The following is a 24,584-nucleotide window of genomic DNA, read 5'->3' on the forward strand; positions in this document are numbered from 1 at the left end:
TTTTCCCTTGGAGCAGTATCTGGGGGTTGATCTCAGGGAACCCAAGCTTCTTTAGGTCTAAGTTTGGAGCTCCTTTCCCCAGTACCCAAGTAGTAATCAGTGGCAGGTGTGCACCACTCTCATGTGTGAATCAGGAGGCTAGAGTCTGGAGCCTGTGGATAACCAGAAACTTTTCTAGAGCTAGGTGTCCTGAAGTAGGGCCAGATATTTCCCCCACCTTTGGGTTTTCTCTCAACAGAAAGACCCAGTCTGTACTGTTGGGAGGGTGTGTGTGGAGTGAGTGGGCACTTGCTTACGAGTGGTGGTTCCACGCTGGTGACTGAACAGGAACCTGAGAACTTTTCCCGAGAACATTCCCATATGTGGTGGTGGTAGTGGTGGAGGGTCAGCTGAGTGCTCTAAGCTAGGAGCTGCTGTTCCCCTCCATGTGGAGTTTTCTCCCAACAGGGAAACTCAGAACTGTGGGTTTCCACAATTCTGTCTGTGATGAGGTGTGTGGGTGTGTGAGGGTGTGTGGGTCTGGTGGCTGGAGCCCCACTCAGGGCTGGCTGCTATGTGCCTGCATGTCTGCAGGATCTTTTCTAGGGATAGACTGGGTGACATTTGGTCAGTCCCAGTTGCTTTCTTCCCTGTGGGGTTTTTTTGAGAGTGGGACTTCCAGTCTCTGATGCCCTGAGGTGCACAGTTCAGCCTTGGAAAATGATCAAGACACGATTCTTGGGTCTATTTGCTTGAAAATGTTACTCCTGCCAAAACAGCCCAGGAAATTTTACAGGGATTAGCTGGGTACTCTGCAGTTGAACCCAATTTTTTTTCTCATCATTGGGTTTCTTATCACCTGGTAAACACAGTCAATGGTGTTTGGAGGCCAATAGTTCCAACTATTTGTCACTGTGTAGTCTCTGCTACCCCGCTGAGCAGACACAGTGTGCGATCAGCTCTGTTATCTGGGATCTGTTTTTAATTTTTCCTGAATATGAGTATTTTGATTGTATGCATGAATATGAACTTCTTGGGTGCCTGATCTCACAGTAGTCCAAATATGTGTTCAGAACTCATGAACTTATAGCAACTGATAGTAGTGGGTCCCAGTAAAACACTGACAATTGAGCCCAATTATTTGCAAAAGCAGCAAGAGCTCCACACTACTGAACCCTCTCTCTTGCGTTATGCTGCTTATTTAAGATCATCATTTATATTGCTAATATTTTCATCTTTCTATTTTTAGCTGTTTAAACATGCATTCCCTTTTAGTAAGATCTTATTAAAGTTACAGTTTAAGCTAGGGCAGTGCAGATTTCTGAAAAATGAATACACAACTGGAGTGAATGTATAATTCCTTGTAGAAATTTCAGTAAAGACCTCTCAGTTCTTTCAATCTTTTGTGTTTGTTTCATTGACTTTTAGGGGAGGCTCTGTCTTACTATATAGGTCTGGCTGTACTGAAACTCTTTGCATAGATCATGCTGGCATCCAATTCAATAAGATACACGTGCCTTTGCCTGCTGAGTGATGGTATTAAAGGCATGACAGAATACACCCAGCTAGTCCATCATTTTTTGTTGTTAGTAACTGTTCATAAATTTCTCTGTTGTGTACTTAATACTGCTCATCTCTTAATTTCTCTCTGTGTGTCTCTGTCTCTTTCTATTTCACTCTCTTCTCTCTGACTTTGTCCACATTAATTACCATGACTATTCCAAAGGTATATCTTCTTCAAAAAGTTCAGATATGACACAGTTAAACTTCATTATTCACTTTTCTTCTAAAATGACTTAGTGATAACAGTAACACTTCTTTTTTAATAGAAAAGTTTTAATCTTTATTTTTAAACTATACACTATACATGATTTAGAAGGGAGAATATACAAAACAATAATCAAAGAATAATCATGTGTTCTATGCCTTTTCTTTTGTCTGGTCACTCAGAAATATGATGTTATCAGCTAGGATTATTGTTGCTTGCCACTCACATTATTTTATCCATCTATTCGCTGTAGTCCACTTTCCCTTCCACAAATATATAACCCCCAATTTTCATATACTGATATGCCACATCTCTGATCTCCGGTCAAAACATGATATTCAGTGCCATGTTGTCTTTTGACTGACATCACCCTGATATCCACATCTCATTTGTTGCTAGATAAAATATCATGACTGTGTTTTTTCCTCCCACCTGTCTCATGACAGGGTCCTGACCTACTCACCCAAGTAACTGAAGATGATTCATAGATCACTCAAGAACCCAACTAATGGCTACTTTATATTCATGTCTTACAAACTATTGAAACTCCTTTAACACAGGTTTTCAAAGCACGACTTTTGTTTCCCTTACAATCTAACCTTTAGGATTTTTTCTTGTCCCCTCCTTGACCTGATACACAACACCCAAAGGTCTAAAACTAGCTCTTCAGTGTCAGAAAATAAATGGAAAAAGCACTAGAATTATAAGATTATATTGCCAATGAAGTATAAATTTATATTGTTGCCACTCTTTCTTTTGTACAAATGTATGGCAAATTTTAGAATTCAGTGACCTTTGATGATGTGCATGTGAAATTCAGCCAAGAAGAGTGGGCTTTGCTTGAACCTTCGCAGAAGCAACTCTACAAAGATGTGATGCTAGAGACCTGTAAAAACCTTACTGCTATAGGTAAGACTGCAAATTTTCTTTTAAAATAAGGAGACAACTCTTACTTGTTATTGATTCTCTTCTGTAATTTCAATTGAGAATGAGGAGGAATGAGGTGAATAAATCAGGCATGTTTCTAAGGGTCACAGAAGATAGTGATTTAACTTTTGCCTTTATAATAATATGATATTTCCAACAACATATATTTCCTGTTACTATATTTTAGGCTACAATTGGGAAGACCACAATATTGAAGAATATTTTCAAAGTTCTACAAGTAATAAAAGGTAAATTTATTTGCATGCTGATACAGATATGAATCTTATGAAATTTTAATTTGTCCTGGAAGTTTGTTTTTTGTTTGTTTGTTGGCAGCTTTTTATTTTCTGTTTCTTAAATAGTTTTTTTTTTGCGTAGCTGTGGCTTGACATAGACTTGCTTGTTAGACCAGCCTGACCTCAAAATCACACAGATCTGCCTGCTTCTGCCTCCACAAGTGCTGAGATTAAAGGCATGGACCAGCACACCTGGTTGTGTCCTGGAAGTTTTAAAGAAAAGCAACAGTGTAAAAACAGCACTGCTTTAAGTGTAATGATGATCATTAAAATCTCACAATTCCATGTACTTCAATCTCAGGTATCTAATTTGTGTTTGCAAGGCACTCCCCTAAGATAGAAGAAAATAAAATAATATTGTAACAGAAAATACCATTTGAATCATATGGACATAACAGCTACTAAGTTGTACTGCCAATCTGTTTAGTCTCATTCTATCTACTCACATATTGTAAGAGGTATACACATTGAATATGCGATTAGTATGTGTACAAAACCTTCTAATATAGAAATATTTTATAGTATAACCAGTGTTACTCATATTCATGCAGTAATGTAAAGTTTAGTGAAAGGAGCAGCTTATGAAAGTCAAGAATATTGTTGTAGAGAAAATTTAATCACTATATGACATGTCTATGATGAACAAAAAACAAACTGTGTTAATTCAATGTGAGAATCTTTTATTATTCTTGTAATTTAAATTGTCATATCATAGGTCACAATGTTTCTAAGACACATGAACATAGGGGTATTGAAAGAAGCAGTGTACCTGCCTTTCTCCAAGAACAATTAATTTTGTAGTAGTCCCCACTTTGAGTAGATTTTCTGAATGCTATAAATGGTTACAGTTAATTGGTTTTGCAACTTCACTGAGAATTGATCAGCAAACACATACAGCTGAAAATACCTATGAATACTAGAAAATTGGAACTTCTTCTGCTTGTCCTGGCTCACTTTGCAAAGGAAGTGTCATTCATACAGTACAAAAAAATGTGAATGGGATTGCTGTGGTAAAGCTCTGAATTCTTAAAATACTCTTCACATATACAAAAAACTCTTATAAAAAATGATGTTATAAAAGTGAACCATGTAACAAATGCTCTTACGATCACAGGGATCTTCAAAAATACCCATAATGAAGGGAAAAAAAAACATGAATATAAATAAAGTGATAAAACTTTAAAATTTGATTCTTCTTTACCGAGAGATCAAATTATGAAATTAATTCATATAGATAAATATACTTATTGGTGTAATGCAATGACTGCGGTAAATCTTTCACATGTACTAATTATCTTTGCAGGCATGAAAGCAGTCATACTGGAGAGAAACTTTCTAAATGCACTCTATGTGGTAAAGCCTTTCCCTATTCCACTGATCTTGTACGGCATAAAAGAACACACACTGTTGAGAAGCCTTACAAATGTAATCAATGTGGTAAACCCTTTGCACAAAACAGTCATCTCAAAAGCCATACAAGAACACATACTGGAGAGAAACCTTATGAATGTAACCAGTGTGGTAAAGCCTTTGCACAAAACAGTCATCTCACAAGACATAAAAGAACACACACTGGACAGAAACCTTATGAATGTAACCGATGTGGTAAACCCTTTGCAGAAAACAGTACTCTCATACGGCATAAAAGAACACACACTGGAGAGAAACCTTATGAATGTAATGAGTGTGGTAAAGCCTTTGCAGAAAACAGTACTCTCTTAAGCCATAAAAGAACACACACTGGAGAGAAACCTTATGAATGTAGTGAGTGTGGTAAAGCCTTTGCAGAAAACAGTACTCTCTTAAGCCATAAAAGAACACACACTGGAGAGAAACCTTATGAATGTAACCAGTGTGGCAAAGCCTTTGCAGAAAACAGTACTCTCTTAAGCCATAAAAGAACACACACTGGAGAGAAACCTTATGAATGTGATAAGTGTGGTAAAGCCTTTGCATTAAACAGTCATCTCGTAAGTCATAGAAGAACACACACTGGAGAGAAACCTTATAAATGTAACCAATGTGGTAAAGCCTTTACAGAAAACAGTACTCTCATACGGCATAAAAGAACACACACTGGAGAGAAACCTTATGAATGTAACCAGTGTGGTAAAGTCTATGCACAAAACAGTCATCTCATAAGACATAAAAGAACACACATTGGAGAGAAACCTTATGAATGTAACCAGGGCAGTAAAGCCTTTGCACAAAAAAAGTCATCTCATAGGCCATAAAAGAAAACATACAAGAAAGAAACCTTATGAAGATACCGAATGTGGCAAAGCCTTTGCACAGCAGAGTGGTCTCCAAAAACGTGAAAAAACACACAGTGGAGAGAAGCCTGGTGATGGTAATTAGTGTGATAAAGCCTTTACATGTAACAGTCATCTCCTAAGACAACAACACATTCTGAAGGGAAACCATATGAATATAACTATGTGGGAAAGCGTTTGCATATAATATCTTTTAATACATAAAAGAACACATACTGGAAAGAAGCTGTATGACTGCAACCAATGTGAATAAACTTTTGCACTTCAGAGTCATCTTCACACTCATGAAAGAAATCCTAATGGACAGAAAGCCTATGACTGCTTTTAACACGGTGAAACCATTCCATATTTCTATAATTTTCATCACCATTAAATGATTCATACTGAAGAGAACTTATGAATGTGTTAAAATGGTGAGGCCTTGCACAAATCTAGAGTCATCATCTCATAAAAGTATCCTTACTGGAGAGGAATTCTGTGACTATAAGCAATGTGGAAAGTCCTTTGTGTTCTTTGGTCAACTGAGATCCAACAGAACTGAAAAACTAGCTCAATGGAAATGACCTCTCTTTTCTGAAGGAGAAAGGGAATAGGGGCAATAGGAATGGAGGGAAGTGCTGGGGGAGAGAAGGGAGGGACACTCTGATTGGAATGTAAAGTAAATAAACTTATTTTTAAAAAGAATAAAATGAATGATGAATATCAATTACATGCAACAGTATTATATAATAAGGTGTTTATGGAAGACTTATTGATAATCCTGATTCTCAACATTCAGTGTTTTCAATTGCCTCACTTTACACAAGAAACTTTTAGTTCAGTGGATGAATATGTAGGAAATGAACTTTCACCAGCCAGGAAGTTCTCTGAGAGTATCACAACAGTGGTAGCCTGTAGAAGTTTCTTTGTGTACACATACCTATTGTTCCAGGGGTACTACTGAAAAAAATCACAACCCACACTGAATTTTGAGATATGAGGGAGGAGGCTTTCTTTTCCATGTATGACTCTGCTTCTGGCCTAGATGGGTAACCATGTCAATGGTGCGTTTTCTCTGCCTGACTTCATCTGGAGAGTATCTTTAGACATGGAAACCACCAATCAAATTTGATAGATAGCCTTTGACACAGATCCCTGATAACTCTCCCCTCCCTTCAAATATAGGATAATTTGGTTCTGTGTTCTTGTTCTTCTTATTCATATAATAGGAATGTGCTGTTTAATGCAAATCTAGCATTCTTGAATTTCCTAGTATTAAACAATTATCTATACCTATGCTTGGAGCATCCCAGGTACTCCCCAAGGGATATAAGCCACTGTGTTCTGTTTTCAGGAATAAAAGTTGAACTTACTTTCTGAGGTGGCTCCCAGAGTGGCTAACCACTGTTATGCTCGTGAGCTTTCCAAGCTTTATACTACTCATCTTCTGCCCCTCATGCTTTCCTGGGCTGGTGGGAAACAGACCTCCAGGCAGCAAGAGAATCACATTCTCTGAAATGCCTATGATAAAATATTTCAGACTGCATAGCATTTCAAATTTCACATGTTTCTGGATTTGAGATGGTCAATCAAACAGTATCTTGGGATGGGACTCATTAAAATGAGTTATACTTAGTGTTTAGTTCAAGGTAAGGTTGCAGGCAAGCTTCATGGTATGAAATCTTCTAAGGTGAGTACAGTGGCCCATGGAAAATAAATACAAGCAGAAATTTTATTTTTCTATTTTTAATAGCTGAGTACTGTTCTGATAATGTAAGAGTGAATGGCAGGGGAGAGGAACTCTCCTTTTGAGTAGTCTATGGGAAGGGGATGGGGGAAGGTGGAGGGAGGGACCAGTAGGAGTTGAGGGAGTGACCTTCAATCAGCATATATAATGAATAAATTGTGAAAAATAAAAACAATTAATAAAATAAAATATAGTAAGAAAAACAAAGCAAAACAGCAAAAATTTGAGTCTAGTTTGGTTAACTGCCCTCCCTCAAAGAAAAGAAAGGAGATATATAGAAAGAAAAGAAAAACAGAATCTTTGTCTTTGTCACCTTTCTTCGCTGTGAGCTCAGTTGAAGATCATTATGCAATGGAGACCATGATTCTCTCTCTGAAGTTTATGTTACCATAGAAGTGGGATTCAAACCTGAAACTAATGGCAGAGTTTCCTAGTTAACATATCAAATCAAACCTACCTGCCATTTTCTCTCAGAAATCCTTCAGTCCTTCCATGTTATCTGGTCCTCCAGGCTAGTACAGCTCATGCAATACCCTGAATTCTCCTTCCCAGGGCCTGAGATAACCTTACCTCCCCTCATCCACATATAGGCAAACTATTTTGGCTACCTCGTTCTGTCAAGCGCCATGCAGGAGCAACAGCAGAACAGCTGTAGAACTCATGGAATGTGGCTCCCCTGTTAGCATAATCATGATGAGTTTGTCTTGGAGAAGCATAATCCCAAGAACTGATTTTCCAGAGGACTTTGTGTTCTTATGTAGCATATCTCTGCTTTTTGCCCTTATGATGCCCATATTCCTTATAACATGAGTTGTATGAAAACTCTAAGAAAGCTTCTATCTCATCACTGGGCAATATCACTGGCATTTAAAATTAACAATGCTTGATCTCTTTTCACATGTTTACTGGAGCAGTTCAATTAATTAACCACTGCCCTTGAAAGGAGCCATAGATGTAGATTGTTAGCAATAGCCATTACACTTAGAAAGAATTTGGAAAAATAGATTGTTTAACAAATTCAGGGAAGATGTTTTTGCTAATGTAAAAAATCTTGGAGAACAATTTAAAGTTAGGAAAAGTACACTCTTAATAGAAAAGCAGGGATGCTTTAAGGTTGATGAACAGAAAAAATAGCCCAAGGCAGCATTGGCTGTCTGGGCACCCTCAAACTGGGTCTAAAACTGAGACAGCAGTTGATTCCCCTATATTTGTTTTTCCCCTCGGCTTCTTGATATGATTTAATAAAAATGATTAATGAGTAGATGCACACCCCTTTAAGATTTAAAGTACAGGTGCCAGTACCATGCCATTTTTTATTACTGTTGTGCTATAGTACTACTTGAGATCTCACATGAAGATACCTCCAGAAAAGCTTTTATTGTACAGGCATTTTTTTAAATCAATTCTGGGTTTTTTGTTTTTCTGTATGAAACTGAGAATTGTTCTTTCAAGGTCTGTAATGAGTTGTGCTTGTATTTTGATTGGAATTGCATTGACTCTTTAGATTTCTTTTGGTAGAGTGGCCATTTTTACTATGTTAATCATACCAATTCTGGAGTATGGGAGATCTTCTGATATCTTCCTTGAAGTTCTTCTTTTTTTCATACAAGTCATTCACTTGCTTGATTAGAGTCACACCAAGATACTTTATGTTATTTGTGGCTTTTGTGAAGGGGTTTTGTTTCTCTAACTTCCTTCCGAGCCCATTTGTCTTCTGTATACAGGAGGGCTTCACTTTTTTTTAAATTTAATTTTGTATCCAGTCATTTTGATGAAGTTGTTTATCAGCTGTAGGAGTTTCCTGGTTGATATTCATGGATACTATCACATCATTTGCAACACAAGCTGGACTGGATGTGGAGAAAAGTGAACCCTCCTCCATTGCTGGTGGGAATATAAACTTCTACAACCACTTTGGAAATCAATCTGGTGTTTTTTCAGAAAATTATGAATAGTGCTACTAGAATATTCAGTTATACCAACCCTGGGCATATATTCAGAAGACTGTCAACCATACAACAAGGACATTTGTTCAACTATGCTCATAACATATTTATTGACAGTATCCAGAATCTGGAAACAATTTAGATGTCCACAAACCGAGGAATGGACACAGAAATTGTGGCACATTTATACAATGCAATACTATTCAGCAATTAAAAACAAGGAAATCAGAAGGCAAGTGGATGCAACTAGAAATGATCACTCTGAGTGAGGTATCCAGAAGCAGAAAGGCAGTCATGGTATATACTAACTTATATGTGGATATTAGTCATATAATATAGGGTTTAAAAATACTAAAATCTAGAGTCATAAAAGATCTAAACAACAGGAAGAACCCTAAGGAAGATGCTTAATCCTCATTCAGAAGGGCAAATGGGATAGACATTGGTAATGGGGGAAGATAGGGAACAGGGCAGGAAACTACCACAGAGGGCCTCTGAAAGAATCTACATAGCAGGGTATTGAAGCAGATGATTAGACTCATAGCCAAATTTTGGGCAGAAAGCATGGATTAATATGGAAGATTCAGGAGGTAAAAAGACCTGGATGTGAGAGGCCCTCCACAAGGAGGCCAATTGAGCCAAAAAATATGGGCCCAGGGGGTCCTGTTCCAACCAAGGACCATGCATGAAGAACACCTAGAACCCCTGCTCAGATGTAGCTCATAAGTATCTCAGTTTCCATGTGAGTTCCCTATTAAGGGTAACAGGGGCTGTCTCTGACATGAATTCAGTGGAAGGCTCCTTGATCACCTACTCCTGGAAGGTGCAGCCTTGCCAGGCCGAGGAGGAAGAAGATGCAGTCATTCTTTGTCAGACTTGATAAGATAGGCTAGCATAAGATAGTAGGGAAGTAGGACTTCCCCTATTAGTGGAGTAGGAGAGACAGCATAGGGGTAGAAGAGGGAGGTAGGTTGTAACTGGTTGAGGATGAGGAAGGGGCTTACAGCCAGAAAACAAAGTGAATAAATTGTAATAATCAATAAAAAAGAAGAAAATGAGGGTGTTTTTTTTTCCTGAAATGGTTGGACTCAGGCAACTGTCTCTTAAAAACAACTAGAAAGAATAGTACTGCATCGCTTCACAATTTCCTTTTTCCTGTAATACTATAGATAATAAATACCCTTGATAAAATTCAGTGGTTTGTTATATATTCCTAGTATTATAATATTATAAAATATTTTACAAATCAAATTTTGATATGTTAAGTGTGTAAAAATAGTTTATGAAAAAGTGGCTTGAATTTTCAAAAGAGCAAAGAATGATTACTCAAAACTCAGGAGAGTGAAAATGGAAGGAAAATTGATGGAAGAATAAATAATATATAAATAAATTAATATCTCTTACACAGTAATTATAACATTTTGGTTATTGAGATTTAAAAAATGTACACAGAATATTTCTCAAGTAAACAATGTAAGCTATTATTAATAGCTCTTATGCAAGCACCCCAAAGTATTTCTTTATATTATTCCTCTTGTCACTGAAATGTGTTCTTTGACAAGTCATGCCACTACACCGTGATGTTCAGGCTCTAATACTGACTATTCAATTCTTATTTCAGAGCACTGACTGCTTTTAGCCAAATTAGGACTGAAGTCAGACAATGTTTGATTTCTGTGTCTACCTCACGTCATAACTTTTGATGATACATTTTGAGTTCATCCACAATTTCAAAGTAAAATTGTTGCCTTTCTTGAAATGTTAAATGTTCTCTCTCCCTCTCTCATACACACATACACACACACACACACACACACACGCACGCACACGCATGATACATGTAATAGCAGTTATTGGCAACCCAAGACTTGAAATTGAAAGAGACAAAAGAGGGATATATGAGAGATTTTGTAGGGAGGACAGAGAAACGAGAAATAATGTTATTATATTAAAAATCTCAAAAAACAAAAGTACATGTTTTCCACGAATAAAAAAATTGAATAATATTATATTTTGCACTCATGTGATTTAGGACAATCAAGTCCATTCTATCTTAGCACATGGTAAGCTTTGCTTCAGTAAACATGAGTGTAGATGTGTGTGGGATCAGTCCAAGTCATCTGTTTCATATGGATAATGGTGGAACTCCTCATTCAGTGTGTACAGTATATACTCTCTTTTAAATTGACTCAAGAATTTTAGTATTTGTTTGTGTAAACATTATAAAATAAAGTTCCACTAAACTTCTTTTTTGGTCCACTTTCTTCTACTGTCTCCTTTCATCCTTTTACACAGAGATGCTCTCCAACCTGGATGATAAAGAGTGTTCAGTAGGTGCAGCAGAAGAATGGACATTGTTGCCTAGTCCATTCTGTTAGTTCCTGTCTTTCTATTGGAGAATTGAACATCCAAGTTGAAAGATTTCAATGAGCAATGTTTATTATTTCCCTTTATTTTATAGTAATGGTGTGGGGTTTTGCCTCCTGATTTGATGCTTGGGATTATTCATTCTTTGTGTTGTCTTGGGGTGGTTAACACTTTATATTGGAGTGTTCGATTGATTGGCTTCTGTAGTGAAGTTTTACAGAGATACTGCTCATATTTGGTTTTATTATGCAATATATCTTTATTCATCATTTATTATTGAAAGTTTACTGGATATAGGAATAAGGGTCCCTTAAAGATTATATGTAATCTGTCTCAGCCATTCTAGGTTTAGAATCTCTCTTGAGAGATCAGGAGTTATTCTAAAGAGCTTAAATTATATGCAACTTAGTATTTTCAACTTATAACTTTTAATATCCCTTCTTTGTTTAATATACTTTTCTTTACATTTAATGTTTTGATTTTGTGTGCTGAGCACAATTTCTTTTCCGTACACTTTAATTGTTGTTCTATATACTTTTTGTACTTTTACAGGCTACCCCTTCTTCATTAGGTTAAGGATACATTCTTCTATTTTTTTTTTTTTTTTTTTTTTGCTGAAAATATTTTCTAGGATTTTGTTGTGAGTTTTTTTCTTCTTTTTTTATTTCTATTATTCATAAATTACTTTTTTGAACTTTTCAGATTTTCTGGATCTTTTGTGCATGGCTATTTAATGTTTCTTTTGACACAATTGTTGTTAGTCTTCTTTTTCTTCTTCTTCATCATCATCATCATCTTCTAATCCTTCTCCTCCTCCTGCTTCTCTTTTCTTTCTCTAACTCCTCCTTTTTTATTTCTCTTCATCCTCCTCCTTCTCCTTTTTTCTTTTAAAAATAGTCACTTTACTTATATATTCATCCGGATTAAAATTTTCCCTTCCTTTAATCCTGGCATCTTTCATATCTCCCCTTCTATCCTGTCTAAATTCACCCTTATATTAGAAAAGGAGGGCTATAATGTATAATAAGAAAATAAAATAGCAAAAAGACAAAAGCAAACACATCTGAGTAGGAAAAGAAAAAGAAAAAGAGCCCAAGTTGGGAAATGATGAAGACTTGATCATACATGCAGGACTTTCATAAAATATTAAACTTGAAACAATAGTATACACACAGAGAACCTGTAGCTTTAAAAATAGAAAAAAAATCTTCAGCAAATTAAAATAAGAACTATGATAAAAAAAAAACTTTTAAATGCATGCCAGAATTCTAGGACATGAGAATCCAAACTTGCCAGTGAGGGAAATTTTTTGCCATCTACCTTTTGGAATGTACTCGTAAAAATACAATTAAGAGTAGTGCCTGGGATAAAATGAGTGTCCCTTGGAGAAAACTACATTTTCATTTGCAAGCACTTATCATTTAGAGATAGGGCTAGGGACAGAACACTAAAGGCCTTGTGCATACTGCCTCAGTCTCTCACAGTTTATCTATTCTTCAGTCCTCTTAATTTATAGTGCTTTGTTCTTTGATATCCTCTATCCTTTCTGGCTCTTACACTCTTCTAGCTGAATTACTTAAGAGCCTGAAGGGCATATTCTGAGGTCTCTCACTGACTGTCTATTTTCTCTATGGGCCTCTGAATTTGTCTCCATCAGATGCAGGATGAACTTTTTTTGATGATGGATGAACAAGATACTGGTCTATGAGTATAGCAGAATGTCAATGGTCATTTCATTACTTTTAGTAGAATGTAGTATTTGTTTTCCCCCAGAACCATGGGCTGTGTAATCTCTTTTTCTTGATCAATAAACCAGTGTCAGGTGTGGATTCCATTATGTGAAGTGGGCCTTAAGTCAAACTATAGATTGGTTATTCACTCCTACAACTCTTGCACTAATATGTCTTACAGGTAGGACATTGTTATAGTTCAAAAGTTTGGTAGCTGGGTTAGTGTTTATATTTCTCCTCTTGTAGTTGCCGAGCACTTCCCATATCAAAGTTGCTAGAATATAAGTCTGAAGGTTCTATTTAGGTACAAGCTCTAGTTATTTGTGTTCCATGTAAGTGTAAGTGTTATCTCCAGCAAGAGGGCATTGCAGTCAATTTATGGAGAGCAGCCTATAGTCTTGGCAAAAGCCTGTATTGTTTTGGCATTACAATCACACTACTTTGGACAATACCTCAGTTAAATATAAACTATTACCATTACTGGATGCTTTCTTTAGTGACAAGAGATTTCCAGTTGGGACTTTCTTCTTGTGTGGTGATTTCATTTATATTGGCTTCTTATATGTCTATATTTTAGAAAGTTTCTATTGCATTAGGTTTCCACTGTACCAAACAAATGACCCTTGATTTTACCTGTCTTTTTTCATGTTACCTTTTCATTGCCCTCTTCCTTTCCCAATCCCCTTCAATTCTATCTTTTTAGCCCACCTTCCACTTGTACCAAGTATTTTATTTCCCTTTCCTATGGAGAAATCTCTGCCTCCCATAAGCTCCAGTTCTTAATCTGTATGTATCCCCTGTGGTATTGTATTCAGTTGCTTCCATATCATACATCTTGCAACTAATATATATGTAAACCAAATACATACCCTATTTCTCTTTTGGGGTCTAGGTTCTTTCACTCTCAGTTACCTGCAAATGTGCATTTACCTTCATGTTCCATGATTTGCTTTTTAAATGTCTAAGTAATATTTGATTATGTAAATGTACTACTAGTATAAGAAAAAATAGAGATACACACTGGAAAGCTAGAAATACACACTGTAAAAACAGATAAAATCTTCAACAATGATGCTGACCAAACTAGATGTCTATATGTAGAAACATAGAAATAGGTTCTTATTTTCACATGAAGTCACCTCCAAATGGATTAAAACTTCACCAAAATTTATATACAGTTAAAGTATTGAAGTCAGCACAGCTATTTGACAAAGATCCAGCATAGCTGAGTTGCATGTTACAATAGCTTTCATGCTGTCTTTCAGGCTTGGTCTTTATCTCTACTTGCTACATGCTTAGAGGGCTTTCAGTACATGTAAGACCTGGAGACATTGGAGCAATGGGAAATACTTCAATGAATCATTTATGCCTTCACTCTGTGGTACTGCTTCTAAGCTTCTCCAGAAAAATTCTGAGCATACTGCCTCTCTCAGAAATATAAATTTTCTTGTCCTACATGAATGTCTTCCTTGTGGAAGTTGTAATTCACATAAAAATGGCAGGGAATTCTTTATGAGACTTCAGCTCCAAGATAGTCTTGCAAAATCGACCCCTGTGCTTCCTCAAGAAGAAAATAATCAGAACAACATACTCTTAAAAAGGCAACCAAAGTTTGTAGTGCTAGGAGAGTTGATAGCATTTGAGATTAAATACCTTGTATTGCTGTATCCTCAGGCGATTAATTGGCATATAAGATTAGGAGATACATATGGTATGCCCCTCAATGACTAGACAGAGCTGTAAATGAATGGCTAGAGACATCTTCACCTTACACAAGAGTCTATAATGATGGACAAAGAAAGTTTTGTAAAAATTATTTTAAAAGTGAGCAATTATGACCTTCTTTTCCTAGAAATATCAGCTTTCAGAGTATCACTGTGGTGTTGTATGACCAAAATAATGAAAGAATACTTAGATTTAGCACATAAGTAAATTCTACAAAGATATGAGGTATAGACAATGCATTATGCCAGGAATTTAATAATAACTGTTGCTGCTTTGGCATAAATGGTTTTTCTTAAGGCTATCCATTAAAATTTGATAATATACTTCTTGAGACAAAACAATATGCCCAAGCTGGCTTGAAGATTTTCTATCTTTTGCCATTAATCTGAGAATTCTTCCAACCTGAGAATGGGCTTTCAGGCTGTGGCAAATATGCCTCCAGATTCTCAAAAGTGTCAGGTTATGGGATTGATGAAGAAAAATGATAGTAAAAGATAAGGTTTATCAATGATGGCTAAATTTATGACCAAGAGACAGTTAAAACTCCTGTCTGGGGACAAGAAGGATATCATCTATGTTTTAGAACAATGTAAATTTACCTTTTATTATTGAAATCTGTTTAAATAAAGAAGTACTCTGACTGTCAGCCAGTCAAGACTCTAAGTTTCTTTGGACAACCATATCTGACTTATTTCTGCCCCACCGTATCCTTCCCTTCTCTCTGAAAACTATCAACTCCTGGGGCTTGTCCCCAGTCTTTCACCACACTCTTTTTTTTTTCTTCACAGTAGGGTGTATACTCACAACTGAAGATCTAGAGCTATATGCTTCCAAATAGATAGGACATGTTATATCTGTTTTCTGGATTAGAGTTACCTAAATCAATATCGACACTTGTATTTCTATCTACTTATGTGCATATCATTTCACTTATCTATGTCAGTTGAAGGATATTTAGGTGTTCCCATTTTGTACCTATTGTGAACAGAATAACAATGACTATGGTTGAGAAAATATTTTTGAAGGAGTATGTTGAGTCCATTGTGCATATGTCAAGGAAAGTTATAAGTGGTTCATATGGTAGATTCATTTTCATCATTTTGAGAATTCTGCACACTAATTTCCGCTGTGGATGTACAATTTTTCAAGCTCCCTTTGCCAGAGGTCCAGATTTTTGCTGTCCATCAGAAGATGTCAACTGTCAACCTAATTCCTGTTTCCTCCAGAAAAATAAAATACTAAAAGAAAAATATATAGTACCTGTATTATTTATTACAATTACTATTATGTAATTAAAATTAATAGTTTTATGTCCACAAATTTAAAAAGTAACATGTATAACTTACTAAAATGTGTTTTCAGAAGTAGTTTCTATTCTGAAATAGGGTGTATCTATATAACATTGCTTAAATGAGGGTCTCTTTTAATTTTGGTTAGATATACACTTTATATAAACCTACAAAAAGTAGGGATAAATAATTTCATTTGAAGACACTAAGGTATTTTATTATAGTCTGCTTATTGACTTAATGATGGGTGAGTTATGGTGCTTGAGAAAGATCCCGAAAACTAGTTGTGCTGAAAGATAAGTACAAAGCCATGCAGACCAGGGCCAAGCCCAGAGGATCCTCAAATGACAGGAAGGTCACTGCCATGGGCAGGCAGTGATTTCTCTCAAGGGTTGGGTACTCTTGAATTCAGCAAGGGATACATTCCTGCTAATCTGTGGGGAGAAAGTAAATCAACATCTCAACTCCTACAAGTCACTCCATGTTCAGTCCATGAAGAAAGATTTCCAATGATATTGTATGCATCCTGTCACATTCTCTTTTACTATAGTGCCAAGAAGAACACTAAACATACATTATTTGTCATTTGAGGTATCGGTTGCTGAAGTTTTTTTTTTTTCTAGCTAGATCTATGATTAAAGATGGTGAGTATTTTTTGTGTATTTCTCAGTAAATTGTGTCTTATTTATGCTTCATTCTGTCACTCATGTTTTTCATTAATTTTTACAATATATTCACCTTGTATCCCAATTGTAGCCCCCTCTCTCATCTACTCTATGTCCCACTATTCCTCCCCCCTCCTCCCCTATCCTTCTCCCCTACCTTCCTCTGATAGGGAAGGTCCTATTAGTCCCTAGCCTATTAGTTTCTATTAAGACTCCTTGTATCCTATTCATCTGTGGGCTTACTAGTTGTCCCCACCAGGCAGAAGTGATCAAGAAGCAGGCAACTGAGTTCAGAGACTGTCTCTTCACCCCTTACTAGGAATCCCATATGGAGACAGAGCTGTCTATGGGCTACATCTGAGCAGGGGTTCTAAGTCCTCTCATGCTCTTTGTTTGATGCATCAGTCTCTGCAGGACCCCAGGACCCAGATTTTTTTGGCTTTGTTGGTCTCCTTGAGCGACCCCTGTCCCCTTTAGGTCCTTCTATCTCCCACTTCTTCAATAAGACTTTTTGTGCTCTATACAAAATTTTGCTGTGGGTCTCTGCATCTGTTTCAATCACCTCTTGAGTGGAGTCACTTAGTGTTCATCTGTGGAAGGCTCCTATCCTGTTCTTTCTCTTCTATGGTTTCTGGCGTCTATCCTGTTTTCTTTTCTGAATGAGAATTAAGCATCTTCCCTATGTTTCTCCTTGTACTTTAGCTTTTTAAAGTCTGTAGATTTTAGTATGTCCAATCTATATTGTATGGGTAATATCCACTTGTAAGTGAATATATACCATACATGTATTTCTGCTTCTGGGATACATCACTCAGGGTGATCTTTTTTAGTTCCATCCATTTGCCTGCAAATTTCATGATTTTCTTGGTTTTAATACCTGAGTAGTATTTCCTTGTGCAAATGTACCACAATTTCTGTATCCATTCCCCCATTGAGGGACATCTATGATTCCAGTTTCTGGCTATTATGAATAAAGCTGTTATAGTCATAGTTGAGCAAATGCCCTTGTTGTATGGTTGAGCGTCTTTCTGATATATGTCTAGGAGGTGTTTAGCTGGGTCTTGGGGTAGCAGTATTCCAAGTTTTCTGAGAAAGTGCCAGACTGATTTCCAAAGTGGTTATACAAGTTTACATTCTACCAGCAATGGAGGAGGGTTCTCCTTTCTGCACATCTTCTCCAGCATGAGTTGTCCCTTGAGTTTTTGATCTTAGCCATTCTGATGGGTGTGAGGTGGAGTCTCAGAGTTGTTTTGATTTTCATTACTCAGATTTTTAAGGACGTTGAGCATTTTAAGTGTTTCTACACCATTCAATATTCCTATGTTGAGAATTTCTGTTTAGCCTTGAACCCTATTTTAAATTGGATTATTTGATTTGTTGGGTTATTTATATATTCTGGATATTAGCCTTCTGTCAGATGTAGAGTTGGTGAAGATCCTTTCCCAGTCTGTAAGCCATCCTTTTGTTCTGCTGACAGTGTCCTTTGCTTTAGAGAAGATTTTAGGTTTCATGAGATCCCATTTATTGATTGTTGATCTTAGAGCCTGTGCTGCTGGTGTTCTGTTCAGGAAGTTGTCTCCTGTGCCAATGTGTTCAAGCCTCTTCCTCAATTTTTTTTAAATAACAGATTAAGAATGTTAGTTTTATATTGAGGTATTTGATCCACAAGGAATTTACTTTTGTGCAGGGTGATAAGTATGGATCTATTTGTATCTTTCTATGTGTGGACATCCAGTTAGACAATCACCTTTGGTTGAAGATGTTCTTTTTTCCATTGAATGGTTTTGGCTTCTTTGTAAAAAATCAGGCGTTGTAGGTGTGTGGGTTTATTTCTGGGTCTTTGATTCAATTCCACAGATCCACCAGTATGTTTCTATGCCAGTACCACATTTACTGTTTTTCTATAGTACAGTTTGAGATCCAGGATGGAGATACCTCCAGAAGTTTTTTATTGTACTGGATTCTTTTAACTATTCTGGCTTTTTTGTGTTTTTTATGTGATGTTGAGAATTGTTCTTTCAAGGTCTGTAAAGAATTGTGTTGGTATTTTGATGGGAATTGCATTGAATCTGTACATTTCTTTTGGTAGGATGACCATTTTGCTGTTATTCCTACTGATCCATGAGTATGGGAGATCATTCTATCTTATGATATCTTTTTCAATTTCTTTCTTTAAATACTTGAAGTTTTTTTCATACAGATTTCTCACTTGCTTGGTTAGAGTCACACCAGTGCACTTTATGTTATTTGTGGCTATTGCAAGGTTGTTTTTTTTTCCTAATTTCTTTCTCAGTCCTCTTGTCTTTTCTATACAAGAGGGCTTCAGATATTTTTTAGCAACTTTGTTTTCAGCCACTTTGCTGAAGGTGTTCATAGGCTGTAATAGTTCTCTGGTAGAATTTTTAGGGTCACTCATGTATACTATCATATCACCTATGAATAGTGATACTTTGACTTCTTCCTTTCTGCTTTGTATCCCCTTGATTTACTTTAGTTGTTTTACTGCTATAGCTAGAACTTCCAGTACTATGATGACGAGAAAGGAGAGAGTGAGCAAACTTGACTTGTCTCTGATTTCACTGGGACTGGTTTAAATTGCTTTTCATTTAGTTTGATGTTTGCTATAGGCTTGTTGTATATTATCTTTACTGTGTTTAGGCATTTGCCTTTTATCTCTGATATCTCCAAGACTTTAAACATTAATGGAGCTTGGATTTTATTAAATGCTTTTCAGCATCTATTGAGATGATCATGTGGTTTTTCTTTTTCAGTTTGTTTATGTGGTGGATTACAATGATGGTTTTCTGTCATTGTAGTCATTGTATCTCCCCTGCATGCCTAGGATGAAGCCACTTGGTCATGGTAGATGACATTTTTGATGTTTTCTTGGATTCATTTTGCAAGTATTTTATTGAGTATTTTTGTTTCAATATTCATAAGAGAGATTGGTCTGAAATAATCTTTCTTAGTGTATCTCTGCCTTTTAGTTAGCTCTTGTGAGGTTTAGGTATCAAGGTGAATGTGGCTTCGTAGAAAGAATTTGGTAATGTTCCTTCTTTTTCTGTTTTGTGAAATAGTTTGAAGAGTATTGGCATTACCTCTTCTTTGAAGGTCTAGTAGAATTCTGCATGGAAACTTTCAGGCCCTGGGCTTGGTTTGGCAGGGAGACTTTTGATGAATGCTTCAAAAGGGCATGTAGGTCTATTACTTTAGTTACCTGATCAAGATTCAACTTTGATTAGTGGAATCTAGGAAGAAAATATTCCATTTCATTTAGATTTTCAAGTTTTGTGGCATATAGACTTTTAAGGTGAAACCTAATGATTCTTTGAATTTCCTCAGTGTCTGTAATTATACCCCCTTTTATTTTCTGATTTTGCTGATTTATATAGTGTCTCCCTGTGTTTTAGTTAGTTATGCTAAAGGTTTGTCTATCTTTGTCATTTTCTCCAAGAACCACTCTTGCTTTTGTTTATTCTTTGAATTGTTTTCTTTGTTTCTAATTTATTGATTTCTGCCCTAAGTTTGATTATTTCTAGCCATCTACTCCTCTTGTATATGTCTGCTTCATTTTGACTAGGTCATTCACGTGTGTTGTTATGTTGATTTGAGATGCCTCAGATTTCTTTATGAAGGCACTTAGTTCTATGAACTTTCCTTAGAATTACTTTCATTATGTCTCATTAGTTTGGGTAAGTTGTGCCTTCATTTTTGTTAAATTCTAGAAAGTCTAATTAGTTTATTTCTTCCATAATCCAGCTGTTGAGTAGAGTTCAGTTTCCATGCATATGCAGGCTGTTTACAATTTTTTCCTATTATTAAGGTCTAGTTTTAGACCATGTTGTTTTAATATGATACAAGAGATTATATTGGTATAATATTCTTTTGTTGGAATGTATACAATTTACCCTTGTTCATTCAAAAGCTGATTTTTCTCCTCCATTGTCTGGTTTCAATCCAGATACTGCATTGTGATGCTTTTTATAAGCATCACCTGTCTCAAGTTTGCATAAACATGCCACCATTTGTTCTCTATATTGTCAATTAAAACAACCAGCCCCAATACTGAGTAATGGAGAGGATAAGGTGAGACATCCTGGTCCAGAGTGGGAGGAAGAGGAAGGAGACAGGAGAGGAGAGGAGGAGAATCTGCAGGAGAGGTCTTGGCACCACATGTAGAAATTAACTGGAACTAAGATATCACTAAACACCATATGATGGGTGAATCTGAATGGTAGGAAACTCTGTGGGCTTAGAGGTTTAGGATGGAGTAACTGTTGGCTTGCATTGTGCTCTAGGTTAATTAAATAAATCCTAGTCTCTGTGTGGTGATTTGGTTATACCACTGTTTAGGAATAACCACTGGTTAAATAAAAGATTTATCAATAGTAAATATTAATAATATACAACAAATGGCACCCAACTAATCTAAGTATCCACACCCTTTAATTCCTACTTTAATATAATTTGGTGGGGGAGAGGAATGAGCTCTCAGTGATACAACCCAAACTTTAAACCTAAAAACTCCCAGATAAATTACTGGCTCGTTAAAAGAGACTCTTAAACATGCCTCAGAGCAAAAGACAGCCTACTGTGGGCAGACCTGAGACTGAACAAAACTGGTTGCCACTACAGTCTAACAGGATGAGAGAAACGTTAAAACAGACTTCTTTGAGCTTGGCTGATAATCTCTTCTATGTTTTTAAGACAGAAATAAAGGAAAGTTTAGAAATTATGACTATGGTTACATTCATATTCCTCAATTTAACTTTAATAATTGATTTAGCCTTTTATGTATTCTCAAAGACAAAGGCTTTAGAAAAGATACTGGAACAACACAAAAAACAAGTAGAACAATATAAAGAAATAACGAAGGTTGGAAACAGGACATAAAAGAAGAGATACAAAAACTTACAGAACATAAGAAACAACAGGAAAATAGGGCAGAGGTTTTAGAAAATATACTGGAAAACACAAACAACTAGAACACTATAAAGAAAAATTAAAAGTTAGAAGGGAGGCATAAAACAAATGATTGAAGAGATTATTGGACAAAACAAACAACAGAGAGATAGGTGTGAAATGTGGGTACAGACTTTAAAAAAAGAGTTTAGAATACTAAGTAAAGAAAATACTCAGGCAGAGGCAAAGGATAATAATAAAGAAAGCCAAACAAAGATGGTTAGAAAACAAAAATTAGCTTATCCAGTCATTGTACAACAGAGACCAGCAGATGATGATACCCCACAGGATTACCAAGAAGCTGAATGGCACCCTGTGGAAGTGCTAGACCTGGGAAAATTTAAAGAAAGTGTCACCAATTTTGGAATGCATTCACCATTTGTAAAACAAATGCTGACTTCCTGGCCAATCAGTAGAGTAATCCCAAAGGACTGGGAGGATATGTCAAAGGCAATAAAAGAACCTGAGCCATATTTACAATGGCTATCATGATGAAGAGAAGAGGCTAGAGAGATAGCATACAAAAATAGAGCCAGGGCTCTTGGTGTTTTTAAGGAACAGCTGCTTGGTGATGGCCAATAGGCTGACACAGAGATACAAGCTGTATATAATGAAGAAACCTTAGAATCATGTCACCTAGCAGCCTTAAATATCTGGGACAAGGTTGAGGAATCAGGAAAAAAGGCTTGAGCCATTCTCTCAGGTCATACAAGCTCCAAGTGAAACATTCATTAATGTTTTACAAAGATTGACTTCAGCTGGGGATACAAGTATATCAGATCCACTAGTTAGAAAAGCTTTTGAAATGCAAAGATGTTGAATGCAAAGAGGTAATACAGCCATTAAAAGCAAGGTGTGCACAAATAGACAAATGGGTTATAAATACAATTGACAACAAACCTCAGTCACCCAATTTAGCCTTGATAGGAGAAGCTACCCCTAAAGACATTGGGAAATGTCTTAATTTTGATGGGCAAACGGAGTTACCAGAAAAAAACAAAATAATTCAAAACGGGAGTCTATACTTTCTAGAATATGCAGAATATGTGGCAAGGGTTGACATCGGATTAGTGAATATAGAGCACAGATAAATGGGGTAATCCTTTATCAAAAAATGCCTGAAGGGGCCTTTCTCAGGCCCCAGTACAGGACAGGGATACTCCTCCACATGAAAGTTAAACACCACTGCTCTGGGAATAAACATTAAAAACTTCAACAGTGAGACCAGGGTAGGTTTTATAGATAAAACAAACAAACAAACAAACAGGAATGGAACAAAAAAAACAAATATATTGGGAAACTTCTATAAATGATCATAGGCCAAAGTTAAAGATAATTTTAAATAATATTGAAATTGAAGGCATGGTGGATACTGGGGCTGATGTCATAATTATCACTCATGAATTCTGACCCCTAAATTAGCCAATTCAAGAGGTGGATATCCAATTCCAAGGAGTTGGAACTTTATCTAAAGTAAAACATGTCAGATGTCTTAAATTAATAGGACCAGAAGGTCAACTAGGAAAATTAAGGCCATATGTGGCTGAGATAGCCATAAACTTATGGGAAAGAGATCTGTTACAACAATGGGAGACCCAGATTAACAACTCCAAATTCAAAGGCAAAACAGGTAATACTCCTGATAAACAAGTTAAAATTATTTAAAAATTCCATCAAAAACAGTTACAGGCTGTCCAGTCTGTCCATAAACAAAATACAACAAAGGCATTCTTTTCAACTTCATGTTGGGAAGCCACTGTTATTAAACCCCCACAACCTTATCAAGGTAGTTGGCTGACCAACCTATTTGGATTGAACAATATTCTATGAGTAAAGAAAAATTACTGGCACTAGAACAGTTAGTCCTGGAACAGCTGGAGGCTCAACATATAGAGGAGTCCAACAGCCCTTGGAATTCTCCTGTATTTGTCATCAAAAAGAAATCTGTCAAATGGAGAATGTTAACAGATCTCAGAGCCATTAACAAAATTATTCAGCCAATGAGATCGTTACAATCCAGAATCCCATTGCCTTCCTTGTTACCTAAGGAGTGGCCTATTATAGTGATTGATTTAAAGGATTGCTTTTTCACAATTCCTTTACATGAGCATGATAGGGAAAGGTTTGCTTTCTCAGCACCCACTTTTAATAGGAGCTGTCCAATAAAGATATATCACTCAAGGGTCTTACCACAGGGGATGTTGAACAGTCCTACTTTGCGCCAATATTTTGTACAACAGCTGTTGGAGATAATTCATAAGCAGTTTCCTCAATCCATAATTTATATATGGATGATATCTTATTAGCTGATTCAGATAGAAAAACATTAGAAAATATTTTTGATGAAATAAATAGAACTTTGACTCTTTGGGGATTACAGATTGCTCCAGAAAAAAAAAAAAAACTATTAATTACCGAGGATACAAAATAGGTCTACAAAAAAATTGGCCAAAAAAAAGTATAAATTAGAAAAAAACAATTACGAACTCTTACTGATTTTCAAAAATTGATGGGAGATATTAACATGCTATGGCATACCATTGGTTTAGCTACTCAAGAGCTAAGTAACTTATTTCAAATGTTGCAGGGTGATAAGGACTTAAATAATCCAAGAAAATTATCAACTGAAGTTGAAAAGGAATTGGCTCTCGTAGAAAGGAAATTACAAGATGCTTATATAGATTGTAGTCATCCAAAGAGGGCCTGTATTTTGGTTATCTTGACTTCTCCTCATTCTCCCACAGGAATTCTTATGCAGAGGAAGGACTGTGTCTTTGAATGGATATTTTGTCACACAAACAAAATAAAAATTTAAAACCTATATAGAAAAGGTTTCTGAATTGATCCTAAAAAGTAAAATGAGACTTTGTCAATTAGCTGGAATAGATCCAGATGAAATTGTGTTGCCCTTTACCAATCCTGAGATTGCAT

General features: G+C 36.2%; 1 protein-coding gene across 1 annotated transcript in view; it reads left to right on the forward strand.

Moving 5' to 3' along the window:
- LOC132650952 (zinc finger protein ZFP2-like) overlaps positions 1–24,584 on the forward strand; it is a 46,760-nt gene that overhangs the window by 10,776 nt on the left and 11,400 nt on the right. The window contains 2 exon segments of the mRNA XM_060376274.1: positions 4,299–5,198; positions 5,200–5,299. Of these exon segments, the coding sequence (XP_060232257.1) occupies positions 4,299–5,198; positions 5,200–5,299 (1,000 nt within the window).

This window comes from Meriones unguiculatus, assembly GCF_030254825.1.
Source record: "Meriones unguiculatus strain TT.TT164.6M chromosome 13 unlocalized genomic scaffold, Bangor_MerUng_6.1 Chr13_unordered_Scaffold_37, whole genome shotgun sequence".
NCBI lineage: Eukaryota > Metazoa > Chordata > Mammalia > Rodentia > Muridae > Meriones > Meriones unguiculatus.